General features: G+C 38.0%; 1 protein-coding gene across 5 annotated transcripts in view; it reads right to left on the bottom strand.

Moving 5' to 3' along the window:
• Window positions 1-7,156, bottom strand: part of TFB1M (transcription factor B1, mitochondrial) — a 29,825-nt gene extending 22,669 nt beyond the window's left edge. Inside the window, exons 1-4 of one of the 5 annotated variants that reach the window (XM_026122250.2) lie at window positions 7,048-7,156; window positions 5,454-5,611; window positions 3,742-3,893; window positions 516-624 (exon numbers count right to left, since the gene is read on the bottom strand). In XM_026122250.2, the coding sequence (XP_025978035.2) occupies window positions 516-624; window positions 3,742-3,893; window positions 5,454-5,586 (394 nt within the window). In that variant the 5' untranslated portion in view covers window positions 5,587-5,611; window positions 7,048-7,156. The other 4 variants (XM_026122249.2, XM_026122252.2, XM_026122251.2 and 1 more) reach the window with 4 other exon arrangements.
• Between the last annotated feature and the right edge of the window lie 7,508 nt (window positions 7,157-14,664).

Genomic DNA, 14,664 nt, shown 5'->3' with positions numbered 1-14,664 from the left:
AAAGCCTCCGACTATATCTACATTTGCCAAAGATTTCCAGCTGAAGCCAAAGCAATAATAAAACTAATTTTTTGAGGATAAAGTTCCTCCAAGTTTCAAAGATATTTATAGAAGTTTATTTAGTGGAACAACAACAGAGGTGGCTTTTGGCTTATTCTGAAAGAGGAAGAAGCTGGGTAGGAACTATACTGTTTGTTTTATTTTTATACATCCCAAGGGTCATTATTGTACAGTGAGGACACCCTAGTGTTAACAACTGCTAAGCTCTTCCGCAATTTTGACTAAGATGAGTGTGACACAGATTCCACATTTTTGCCTTAGATGATGCTCTAATTGTTTCCTTCTAGTATACAAAAACAGAAGAGAGATTAGCTGCCTTCTCTCTTCTTACCTTCAAAATGTACCAGTAAGAGAGTAACAACCTGCACTGATAGAGTAATTCCAGCTATATTGCCAAACTTTAACTCAGAAATTTAAAAAATGAAACAATAAATAAACCACAATCGAATACTAACCATCCTCCCAGTTCTTTTTCAAGTGCTTTGGAAAAGCTTTCTCCATCTTATATGTAAGAATATCTCCATGAACAATGTGTATTTTTCCTGGAGCTGCTTCAGATAGCATCTGTTCGTAGGCAATCAAGAATTAGTTTTACTTCACGTTAAGCATTGAGCACATTAATTTCCAGCTTCAGCAACAGCAAGAATGAAACCATTACTATATATCCTGTATATTTATCTTCAGTGTATGAAAAAGCACAACAGCAGTCAAAACTGAGTGCACTATTAGTATTTACCTTCAAAAAGTGAACACTAATAATGAAAGTTTAAAGGTGTGATTCTGCAAAGGCTTACTATTTACAGCTGTAGAATTCCTTTTTTAAACCTTAAATGAGTTAAATTCTGTGTAGCAAGCACAAAAAACAGCTTAACTAAAACCCAAGTGTTCCCACATGTTTTAAATGTAATTATTTCCAACTAGAAAAAGAAATCTAACCTCAACTCCAAACCTTTTCAGCACTGCACTAGCAATTACACTGCATACAAATTCACTAACCTGCCTTTATTTGTCAAATCTTTCTTTGAAGTTGCTATAAATGCGTAATAGGATGAAAGAGAACGTAAGATCAATAAAGTTAGAAAAACAGCGTAAGAGGAAGCAGACAGCTGCCTACACAAATATGGGCTATTACCATATATGCTATTGCTTTTTAATAATGTTTTCCAAGTCAAGAGTGTCTGGGGTTTTTTATTATCACACTTAACATAATTGAGAACTGCATTTAATTTGTCAACAGAAAACCACAGTAGTAAACTGCTAACTTGAACCAAAGATTGAGAAACTCACTGCAACTTTCTCAATTTTAAGACAAATGTTAGCTAACATCACTACAGAAGCTCTTGTGCACCGAGCACGTGGTAAAGTCAGGGCCAAGTGATTTTCCGTTATGCAGACACTCTCGTTCTTCACAGGCAAACTGAAAGCGCATAAAGAATACATAAAAGGTATGTTCCAAAGAATGAAATGGCCTTTCTGGGAGAATTCTATATTCAGTCTACTCCTTGCTGAGAGTGCCCTTTCTCTCCTCATAAATCTTTCCAGCCTAACAGTTGTTAGGGTACATGACACAGGGCGGTCATGTTTGGGGAGAGGGGGGAGGTGTTTGGTTTTTTTTCTTTAAAAGTGAGACAGAACAGACAGACTCTCTGTCTAAGTGTTATTCTGTGCACATATGTTCTTCACTGTACTTCAGTTTTGCAGTAAAGAGGAATCAAACTTCTGTTTGGTGATAGAGATCACAGCCCAAAAGACAGCCAGTGAAAAATGCTGAATGATTTATGTCAGTGATTTTATAAATATTCCAAAAGAAACTTTTAAGTAACAGTCTCCAATTGTTATTGTAATCTCATTTTCTGTTGCTCAAATCTCAGCATTTGTTTTTGATAGAGGTTTTAACAGGAAACTAGAAAAAGAGGCATTGCAACCCACAGCATCACAAAAGAAAGACTCATTCTCTTATGTATCATGTTATTGGGGGAGAATTTAAACCAAATGTAATACTAATGGAGGCAATATATTACTTGTTCATTCACATCCACTGTTACTGAATTGTAATATCTTTATATTCAATAACCTCACCAAGGCATATTCATTTCTACTCTGAGGAGGTTGCTAATGAAAAAAATCACTAACTTAATCCAGCTGAATAGTAAAACAGATTACAGACCAAAGGCTGATTACAGACCCTGAGAAGTATGCTTTTATTCAGAAAACTCTGCTTTAGTAGCTGTATTTTGGAAACCCAGAAAAGTTTTCTAAGCACTTAAAGAATTCTGTTAACTAAAATCAATATCGTTTCACCTCAAATTCTCTCCAATCCCAAATCAGATCTTAAAATAGAAAGCCATAAATGCAAATTTGCTAACACTCAAGAAAAGTGAGAAAGAAAAAAAGAGGTATAAACGGCATACTGTAAATTATCAACAGCTAACCCTACTAAGATAAAGTTACATGCATATTCATTTTTAAGGATATAAGCAATTTCATTAACATCTTACATTGTTACTGTCATGCAAAGAGATGGTTCTCAAGTAAACTAGCTATCCACTGCTGATTCACTACAGAAGACTGGGATTAACCTTCAATATAAGGAAAGCCCTTTGAATTGCTATGATCTGAGACTGTAGAGATTATGATCTGAGACTGTAGAGATCTATGAAACAGTCAAATCTAAATAGATTTTGGATTCCCTTTTTGTTGCTAGATTTAGAAGGCCAAGTTCCACAAAGGTGAAAGTTTAATAACAATACAAGTGGACAGTATTTGCAAAATGGCACAGTGAGTTGTGAACTTATACTGACTTTAAAAGAAAGGAGCAAAAGTTCAAAAGTGATTTTGAAAAATATAAATACTTACTTTAGTCTGCTATATCTGGATATTAATCTGTATTGAACTGGAGACATACATGCAAAATGTTACAAACTTAGATTAGATTAGAATGAAAAAGTAAGACCAAAGGACATCAAAGGATGTCAACTACTATTTTATCTGCACATAAAGCACCTGAAGCATGTCAACCTGCAGAAACCACATAGGCCTTTGTCTTAATTTAGCTGCAGGATCAGGTCCTAAAGAGACTTAATGGTTGTTTGAATGAAAAGGCATATAAAAAAAGCAGAAGCAATTAATGTCATATTACATATATCCTTTTTCAAGCAAATGATTGCTGATTTTAGCCAAAGAAACACAAAGTGGTGCACAAAATAATCACCAGACTGTCTAACACTAGTGCTTCTGCAGAAACAGATATGCCAAAGAGATCAGCTGCTTTTCTGCTTTTTTCTACACTGAAGAAAATATCGTGACATAAAGTAATTGGAAATATGGAAATGTCATCACTATGTCACACAAAGGACCTGATCAGATAGAAGATAGCTGATATCTAATTAACTTTAATCCTTCTTTTAATTTTTTCCATATGAGCTGGAGTTAATCAGATTCTTCCAACTAATGAGTAAAGCATCCAAACAAACATAATTGGATAGATTATGCTACTTTCAAAGCTAAGCAAAATATCTGAACATCAGGAAGAAATCTAGGAAATACTAGCACTTCAGACAGAACTTGTAAAGCTATTTTCAAATGTTCAGATCAAAACAAGACACTTTGAATCTTTAAACATTCTTAAGTGTTCTTCTTCCATGTTATAGATACATTTATGCAAATTACTCTGGCTGATACCTGCAATCCTGGAATAAATCGAGCATCTTTTTCAACTAACAGGAGTTGTGCAACATCAGCACTGAGGATAGACCTGGTAATCCCTCCAGGCCCAGGGCCCACTTCACAAACATGGGCATTTTTCAGCTCACCAGCTTGTCTCACTATCTTATCTGTAAGACAAAAAAAACATACTAAGCCTTTATTTTCAAAAGGATTCAGCTCACTGAGATAAACTCATTGTTTATTGTTAAAATACAAGTGTGCTTATCTCAAAACAGACACAAACAATGACACATCCCAGTTAAAAGATCGCATACATGCTAGGCTGCACAGAATTCAGATTTGGTTCATCCATATGCTCAGCTGTTTAAAAAGGACTATTTTCAGTATAAGGTCTTTAATATACAATGCCCCTAATTGCAAATCACATAAAGAGAGTATTATTTTTGATCTGTAAACCAGTAGCACTATTCTGCTCCTTTAAGCACACACTGGTGCTCATCATCCCAAAGTCTTACCACTTTAAAGATATTTCACTACAGTAAACCCATTTCAAGGAAACTGAAGAAGGAAAAACGATGCAGTGAAACACTACCAAGATTAAAACATGCAGAGAGCAATTTTACGAGGGAAGAGCTAGAGTAAAGGTAAGAGTTGGAATCCAGATAACTGGTAATTATAGAAACTGAGGCAGCTAAAAGATGAGGAAGGAATACCTGCACAAAAAGGTAAGGATATAACATCAAAACATTGGAAGAGATAACAGCTAAGAAGCAAAAAAGGAAAGGAAGTAAGAATGAAAAAAACAGCTAATGAAGCAAAGAGATCCTTAAGAAGCATGGAGAGGGATGCTGAGGGAAATTATGCTGCTCACACCATGAGGTTCTCAAGTACACAATAAAAAACAGGGATATCTGAAGACTTATTTGTGTGTGAGGTTGTGCTGAACACGTGCAGGCATTTTTATTCCAGAGTAAGAGCACGGTTTTTCAGGAACTGGAACAAAGTTTTATGTTCACATCCTAAAACTTTATCAACCTGAATTTTCAAGTGCAGTCAAATCATCAGATACATGGGGCTACACTGCATTTATTACTGCAAAGCCCGGCTGCCCCTAGAACAGTTAAGAACCCCATCACAGATTGAAGAACATTGCCAGCTTTGTCACCCATTGCTAAGACGAAGCTGGAGACAACTGAATGGGCCAGAACAATGCAAGTGGCTTAAAAAGCTACAACATTCCCAGTAATCAGAGATACATGACCTTCCTAATCACAGTATACAGTAAATTAAAATACACAGTAAGTTACAGTACTTTTTATGATACACAAAAATTTGAAAAAAAAAAACCCTTTCACTTCTGAATCAAACTTACAAATTATGACAGCGCTTGAATGGTAATAGTATTACCAAGGCTTGGAATTTTGCATTTTCAGTCAGTAACTCAACTTTTAATATAGGAACATGGTTTCTACCTAAAAATTACATCATTTACTCTACAAAGAAACACAGTTCCTTGGATTTTGCAAATAAAATAAATTACTAAGCTGAAACTACTTTTTATAGAAATCACAGAATCAAATCTTTAGAAGAAGTTTACCACTGAGCCATTGTGAGTTTACATTTGCATGATGACATCTGTCAATAACCTCAGCCGCAATCTCAGTTCTGAAGAAAACCAGAGAACATGTTTTACAGTAGCTAAAAATACATAAAATAAAATATCTCACCTGTCAATCGCAAATCCAACAGAAAGTTCTGGGAAAGTTGTTTCTGTGCTCGAAGACGGAAGAGTTTAATAATCTCTCCAATAGTTGGCAGAGGAGGCAGACGGAAAGCAGCCATCTTTCCTGGAACAGCCATCAGCCAAAACTATTGTCCCTTCCTCCTAAACAGGCAAGGAAAAGATGATTCTGGTATATGCAATAGATTCTAGTATATATAGTATTAAAAACCCTATTAAGTTTACAAACCAAGCCAAGATTTACAAATCATCATACACATGCTGAATGTTAACCATCAGTATTTTCACCGTTGTATGCAGTGCTTATGCTAAGCATGTAGTTGTTGTATTTCAGTAATAGTGGTGTTACCTAGGTTTGCCAAAACAGCAAGCAACACAAAACCCTCTTGTAACTGCTCCATTTCAATCTTTTATTACTTAAAAAAAGAAAAACATTACAGGCAGTGTGTTAGAATTTAAGGTGTCACATATAGCTAATAAGTATTTAATGAAAATTGCCCTGAGAAGAAATAAAAGGAACTTTCTTTCCTACTGAATCACTTACTCTTCTAAACAAAGATAAGGAATCTCAAGTGTGGGCCATAGTATTAACTGTTTTTTAAAAAATTCTCTTCACTTTCAGGACGATAGGTCAAAACATTTTGTGGACACCTTTGATCTCAACACACATCCCCCTTCACAGCCTCACCATTATAGACCTCCAGACTAACAAATTCCAGCATAAAGTGCTTACATTGCAAGGCCTAGCACACAATCCTTATTCATTTCAGAGACACAGCCCCAACAGGCAATGGACTGTCCAGAAAGAGACAGCCTTCAGCTTTTCTATATCTTAGCATGGTGTCTCATGACCATGGTTGATGAGGGCAAAGCCTTGGATGAACAGATGATTTTGTAGGAAGAAGGGGTAAGCTTTCAGAACAGACACTGTTCTGTCCTTTCACGGCTGCTTATGCACACAGGGGTCTGGGAGAGCAGCACAGAAACCTGCCACAGGGAGCAGCTCTCAGAAACAGCACTTGGCACCGAAGACAGCGCAGACACAAGTCACTTTTGTCAACCCAGCGGCCGTCCCGGGGACCCGGCAGTTTCTCCCCGGAGAGGCACAGAGCCTCGGGTGCCCACGACAGGCAGTCGCGCCACACCGCCCTCCCCGAAGGCTCCGCTCGGGAACCGCCCGAGCCGCCGAGACCGCCCCGGGCAGGCGGGGAAGACACGGCCGCTCCCCGCCCAACTCGCGCCGGCACCTCGCGCCCCGCCCCCCGAGGATCGTCGCCTTCTGGGCAGGCGCCGGCACCGCGCGTGCTCCTGTTGGCGGCGCGCGCAGTGGTTGGGTCCAGGAGAGTTGGCGCAAGCGCAGAGGCCGCCGGCGTGGCCGGGGAAGCCTGGGGCTCGCGCAAGAGTCCAGCGCCCCGCGGAGCCGGCTAACGGACGGGAGCCAAAGCACGGCAAAGACGCAAATGTCCTTCGTCCCTCTGCGGTTGCGGAGAGGAAACCTTACGAGCAGCAGCCAAGCAGCGCTGGGCTTTCTTACGAGTGTAGATTAGGACCTAACCCGGAAAAGGAAGCTTCTCCCTTACCCGTTCCCGGCTCCTCCTCAAAGCGCAAGCGGCTGTGCGGCGCTCTGGTTGGCGGTGTGCCGCGGGGCCCCGGCGGCGGGGCTGCCTGTCCGCGCATGCGCGCAGGGCACGACAGCGCGAGCGCGCAGGCGTTCCTTGCGCGCATGCGCGGACAGGCAGCCGTTGGCGGTAGTGTGTGCGTGAGGTCTTGCTTGGTTTTGCCCTCTCTTTATCCCTTGTTATTTCACATTTTTTAATGGTGGCGGCTGAAGCAGCGGGGAGTGGGCTTGGCTTGCCCTTTCCACACACGTAATAGAAACTTTCTAAAAAGTTTTCTGTGTTTTGCCGTGGTTCTGGTGTTAGTGCCAAAGGGGGTGTGTGTGTGTGTGTGTGTGTGTGTGTGTGTGCTGCACTATCTGTGCTGGAGGCCCCTGGAGCAGCGCTTCGGTCACAGCCATTGCAGTCCTTCTCAGAGATGCGCTGCTAAAGTGGGCCTAGAATGACAGTAACTGTGCTTCAGTCACATCCATGATGATCTAAAACACATAAAAACTAGTAAAACGGTGTAAGAAAAAATACCCTAGGTTTGCTATGGCATTATGGGTTAAAGTATAATTTATTAATCTCTATGGTAACTCAGTTTATCTGACATGTTTTCATATAGGTAAAAATGTAATCTACAAAGCTCTGGGAGTCGGCACATGGATGTTAATTGTTACGTTTTCGAAAGCCATCGCATTTGTAATTGACTTCCACTTTATATTTACAACAGAAGTTTGGTTTTTTTTTAATTTAAATGAACTGATTACTAGGCCATTTTTCAGCTAGTCTGGACAAATACTCTCATCTCTGTGTCTCTAGAGAATAATTTCAGAGTATGGGCAGAACCTACAGCATTCTTAATTTCCTTTTAAGATACAGATGATGAGTATTTCTGAAACAAAGTTCTTCCAATTGGAGCCTTACAGTGCCCATATCTTGCTCTTAGAGGGAGTTTCTGGTTTAGCATCTTGAAGTAACAGATTTAAAAATAGTATTCCTATGAATGACTACCTTATATAAACTGGGCAATTGTATGTTCTGATACAATTTCAGCTACAAAATATACTGTACCTACATACACATATATGTGTGTTTGTGTGTATTTATATCTACATACACACACATATATATATGTATATATTCTTTCAATGTTCCCCAGTTCTGGTCATCATAGAATTCATTGATGCCATCAGAAGCCATTTTGGCAGAGTACGTATGCAGTATCCTTTATCACAGTGGATTAAGGAGGTCCACTTCTCCACAGTATTGTAGAACAATTGTTGGGTTTTAAGATTTTTTTCTGTTTTAAATTTATGAATCTTTGCTTGATGATGATTTTGACAGTGTAAATAAATTCCATAAAGATGTTTCCAGGAAGCTAAGTAATTACTAAAAAGACACCGGTAATCAAGGATTTTGTTAGGTAGAGATTAGAAAATGAATATCATTAAAGGATTTCCAAAAAGTAATTCCAAATAGTTTTGTGCATTGGTAAAGCTTATACCATCAATAACATATCCCTAGTTAAAGCATAACAGCAGGTCCTGTAATATACTTTAATATTGTCCTGTTAAGAATTTAGTGGAAGAAGTTGGCCCCACAGTATCCACATCATTGTCTTTTTACAATATGGGTTCAGTCCTGTTCTAACTAAGGTCAATCAGAGTTTGTCATGGTTTAAACCTATGCATAGAAGATCAATAATACGTGTGTGAGCATTTGTGGAGTCAAAAGAAATGATAATACAATCCTGAGGGGCCAGATTTAAAAAAAAATGGAAATGGATCGAATCATGCAGTCATTAAAAGCAAAGTGTGTTTTGTAATTAATATCTATAAGACAAGGAGTCAGCCCAGTGTTTACTGTTTACATGCACTGGAATATTGGAATAGCATGTCACGATCTTAATCTTACTTAGCTGAAATACTGGAATTTTGAGTGTGTGAGTTATAAAGGATTTGTCAATACATATATTTTTAATATAAAATCATTACAATTGAAATATTAAATGCAAGCTCCACCTGTTGGTGAAAATGTAGGATTTCAAATGATACTTGTTTCTTCACCCAATTCCAAGAAGGGCCTAACAAGAAAAAAATGTAATGGTGAATTTTTTTCTTTTCTGCTTGGTATCTTTTGAACAAGAGCAAGTGTAAAACTGGCATGGGATGAATCAGCTTTATGACCAAATAAGGCATCCAGTCCTTCTTTTAACTCTAAAGCAAAAAACTGCCAGTTTAGTATTTCTTTCAGTACATGAAAAATGTTATCAGACCATTGTTTTAATAATACATTTCATATTTAACTGATAGCTAGGCTGAGCTTTTTCATCTCACAACCTTAGAAGCCTACTGAGTCTTTGTGTACAAAAATTGTTCCATCATAGTACATACTCCTAGGTTAGATGCATATATTGAAGTTTCTAGGTATGTAATATGGCCATAACTCTTACTGTAATAATAGTAAGATATAATATACTTAAATACTTTAAAGAAACACTTTTAAGAAAGGATTCGTTCTCCTGTGTACACTGTCAGAGGAAAAACCTGAAGAGTCATTGTGGTGTCCTGGACAAGGCAGTATCCCATGGAGTGGGGAGACAGGGTTTTGTTTCCAGCTGTTCCAGTGATCTGCCATGTGATCCTTGGGAGGTCCGGTGCCTGTCTCTGTACATTCACTGCCTTGTCTTACCTACATTGAATGTAAGGTCTTTGGTGAAAGGACTGCCTTTCTGTTAATTACTTGTGTAACAGTAAAAGGTTATGAGTGCCATGGTGAAGGACAGTCCTTAAATGATCAGAAAGCACCTAGAATATGGAGAGTATTACCATAAATAGCAATAATAAAACTTTAATGACCCCTCAGATTAGACTTTAGTCAATTCCATTTTGATACTGGAGCTCAGCCCAAGAATCCATTAAGGAAGTTTTTTATTGATTTTCTTTTCTCCAGAGTGAGAGCTGTGGACAAATAACCAAAAAACACAGAATTTTGGAATGATGGTACAATACTTTACTTTGAGGATAGCACAAATCCACTATCTGACTTGTTTCATCCTTGTAGAAAAATTCTGTCATGATATTACAGATATAGCCTACTAATTTTGAAACCAATGAGAAATGTAGCACTTTTTCCACAGATTAGAGGTCAAGGAAGGACAAACTGAGCATCTGAAAAAATTCAGATTGAGGTCCTATGATCAGTGGTGCAGAGACACCCTAATGGGATCACTTGGAATTCCTTTTTTTTTTTTTTTTACTGTGGCTTCAGTTCAGGTTCACTTGCCTGCATTGCAGGGTTGAAACCAAACTTGCAGCCGTAATTATGAAAAAACATCTGTACCAGTGAAAAGTTTTCACAATAATTGTGGAATTTCAGTGGCATTTACAATTTTTATTTTTACAGACTTTCTAAGCTCATTAATAGATACTAATTGTTTACTGATTCTGTGTTCAGGTTGTTGCAACTTAAAAATTGTACATCCTCACCCAAAAAAGAAAGTACAGTATCTCTGACCTAAAATGATTGTATTGTTTGGAATTATGTTAATAGTTGTACATTGTAGCATCTTGCTCTAGAAAATGGGCTTTACACGATGCTCTTGAAATGCCATACTCTATCAGAATTCTCAGAGAGAAAGATCTATTTGGCAATTATTTTACATCAACTTAAGGTATTTAAGATGAGAACTTGTAAATGGCCAGATTGTACTGAGAATGGTATGAAAATGTGGAGCCTTAAAGAGGTTAGATAAAGAAAATCTTTATTTTCCACCCTACTGGAAGTGTTTTCATAACACAAGGCCGCTATTCTTCGGCTTGTTCTTGGAGACACTGCTGTCTATTGTTTGTTAACATAACATGTTTATTATTTCTATTGCACTACTCATAAGGTTCCTAAGCAGATTTTAGGATCCCATTGTGCCAGGCACTGTACAAACAACACAATTATTCCCCTCCCTCCGAAAATTCTTAATGTAAGAACTAGATAAAATGCTGAGGAAGTAAATTAACAAATGGGAAAAAGTTGAGGTGAGATAACAGAAGAGAGAGGTACATTTGCAGTTATAGTCACAGGAATTTTAGAAGCCACAGTTTCTAAAACTGCCATGAAATGTCCAGTATTAATTTTACAGAGGACCCCTAAGACAGCTTCTTGTTCCTTGACGGTGGAGGCAAAGCATTTTAGAGTACCTTTTTTGAAATAAAAATAGTTCTACTCGATCAATGATTACATGCAATGTAAAAAAAAAAACCAAACCAGAATTACTACATCCGTTTCTTCAGCTAAAGCAAAATAGTCCAGTCATGGGGAAAATCTTCCTACTTTTGTCAGTGTACCACTGGATCCATCAGGCTACAGTATGATCAAGAACAGTATTTTCTCTGTTAGCACTTCAGTAATGTAATGTAGCAAAAAATGAACACTCAAGGAGCAAAGACTTCCTGTTAATAGAAAACCTGGCAGAAAATTCTACCCAGACTGCTGAGTTCTTTCCTAACATAACTCAGGAAATACAAAAATCCATGGCTTTTAGTATTGCCATAGCAGATGTCTAAAAATCATTATATTTACTTTAAAACATTAGAATTTCTTTTAATGCTTGATTCTTCTGATGTGCCTTTTGATTTCTGAGCCATTTAATCTACCGAGGTCACATTATCAAGCTCTTAGCTGTAGCCATCCAGGCTAGAAACTTTATTTTTAGTTGAAAGGTTTGATTTCCAGTTGATCATACTATTCTGTGTTCCAGGGCATTTAGGAAGAATGTAAGTTAATGCAAAACTTGTGGTAAAATATTAGGAATGCCAGGAACTATATCAAGGCTAATCTCACCTACTTTAATCTGTGGGTCTATAGAACTGTTTTTTTTTAGGACCAGAAGTAAGGCCTGAAGACATAAAAAAAAAGATGCAGCACTGTGAACTGAAGGTTTGTAGGCAAGCTAAGGTTCCATTGTCACCCATTTGGCATTTGGAATTTTACAGAATTTTGAAACATTTGTGTTTTAGTGAGTTTGGTCATGTTCAGGCTTCCACATACCGAGTCTCTATGCTGGAAAGTTTTCCCGTGACTGTAATAGTTGTTTGCATCTTAAATAGGCACTCTGTCAGAGCATTTTCAAAATGGAAGTTCTTTTTGTAAGTGTTAAGTTAAAGAAATAAAGGTAGAGGGTAAAAGCTTTCTCACTACTTGCAACATCTCCCTCAAAGAGTTTAACTGAAAGTACTGCATACCGTATCAACTGAAATCTAGACTGTTATACTCTGATTTCATATAATGCAAAATAAATACAAAGTTACATGAACCTCTGAAAAGCACATAAAATTTGTACTATCACAAAATTTTGTTTAAAGATAGCTGTGTTTATAGCCGCACTATGCAATCGTGTATGCTGCCTGTGTAACAATCTAATTTATTGTCTGTTAAAACACACCCTTGTACTGGGAGAAACACAGAGCCTTTATGTTCCCCACAAGGAGGGATCAAAAAGCAGGCTATGTCCTCCGGATTCTCTTCCCTGTGGCAGCCTATTGTTTCGAGTGTTCTGCAGGGCAGCTTAGATGAAAAATGCATGTTTACCTGATCTGGACCTACCATACAATGTATTAAAGTGAGGTAAGGTCCTTGCACTCCTTGTTTTTATGTGCTCATGTCAAGCAAGGCAGTCACTGCCTGATCCTTCAGAAATAAGTGTTACCCTAGGTGCATACCACCTGTGATTTATGCTCTGCTATAAGAAAGTGAGGTATTCGAAAAGAGTACAGGGAAGAAGCCTTTTACCTTTAATTCTCTTTTGTCTTTCAAATACTGAGGTGGGAGACAATTCTGCGAGCTCAAGCATGGAAGGATTTTTGTCTTCAAAATTCTGGAAAAGGATTTAAAATACAGAAGGGAGAAACTTCAGGGCATTATTATTTGGACCAAGCTCTCTGGCCACTGGGTGCCACCCTTGTTCCATGGTGAGTGAACACCACAACCTACTATTTAACAAAAAGTTTCCTGACTCCACTGTATGTCGTTATGTCGAGTCTGGCTGCCAGAATATGTATGCCATATCTGGAAACAAAATGCAGAAGGTCAATGATAGAAGCCTGCAGTAAACAAGGAAAGAAGATTTAGCAAGCAAAATCCAAACTACAAAACCTGGAGATTCAGATTTGCTAAATGTACCACATGAAAGGGTAGGTTGTTATTCACAGTTGCTCTGCTCTTTGGAAGCTCCTAAGTAGGTTAGGACACAATTTACATTTTGTTAAGAAAAGAGTAAGAAGATTCTTTCGGAATCTATTTTAAAAAGAAAAACTTTCATTAATTTTTAAGATTTTAAGTCTGCCTTTTCATCTTTTGCACCTGGTACAATAAAACATAGTACATCATTAGGGTGTTCTAGCTGCCACAACATTATGACCATGCATTTTTGAGGTAGCAAACAACCACTATTGTTCTAGTGATGAGTACCAGAGAGTAAAACTATCATTTCATACGAAAAGAAGTGCTAAACTGAAAGTAAAAATCATCAGCAAGAAATTGCTCTCCTAATCAGCAATATGAGGTTTCTCTAACTATATTGTGCTTGGGCTTTACCTGCCTTAAATTGTGACAGTTCTGTTAAAGTCACTGGAGCTGTGCTGATTTACACTATATGGGAATACATTTTAATTCTTTTAAGCCTTGATGGTTGGATTTGGTTTTAAGCCAAAGTATGCTAACATCTTTGAAAACACAACAGTAGTGATCTGCTCATTTCAAAATATATTCTGTCATACTATGATCTGAAAACTGAGATAGATGGGAGATAAACTGATTTCTTTCTGGTTCTTCACCTGCAAAAATCTTGTTTGAAGTTAATTTGGAGCTACAGCTCTGTTCAGACTGCTAATGAATGTATCTGATTAGCCTTGTGTATTAAACAGACACTATTCACTGTTGTACTCAAAACTTAGAATAGATTTTTTCTTTTATTGTAGTTAAACCCAGAGGCCCCCAACAGAACTCTAGCATATCAAAAGTTGTACTAACATAGCAGAAGATATGACCTCTGTCAGGAAAACCCTAAAAGAAGAGGAAAAAGTAGATACTGACAGATGAAGAGAATAAGGAAGTACCAGGTTAGTCATGGTCAAAGTGACAAGCCATGGTCTCAGCAAGGCACAAGCCTAAGTGTTTTCCTGTAGGATCACAGAAGAAGGATTCAAAGGATGCAATAAGGGAACTTTGTGGATATTTACAGGGAGCGCAGAGGGGAAAAAACATGAGGGTGCTTGTTTGGAAGATGGGCTGCTCACATGAATGAACTGACATCACAGCAGTGAATAAGTTGTCACGAAACAAACTCAGAAAGGGTTGTAAAGGGAAGAGTGGACATGAAGGTGTGTGGCATATGTTGCAATGTAAAAGGGGAAGTAGTGGAAGATGTAAAGAGAGAAGGGATCTGGCCAAAGCAACAGGTGGGTGTGTGATGGAGGATGTGTAATTTTGACTGGATATGACAAGTGGGGCAAGGAAGCATTTATGAAGGCCAGAGAGAAGGCAGTTTCAGTATGCAAGACATGAAGTGCTGAGAAGCCTGGATGAGAGTTTTAACTACATGAA

Source organism: Dromaius novaehollandiae, chromosome 3, assembly GCF_036370855.1.
Source record: "Dromaius novaehollandiae isolate bDroNov1 chromosome 3, bDroNov1.hap1, whole genome shotgun sequence".
NCBI lineage: Eukaryota > Metazoa > Chordata > Aves > Casuariiformes > Dromaiidae > Dromaius > Dromaius novaehollandiae.
This window is presented reverse-complemented; position numbering and strand designations above follow the sequence as displayed.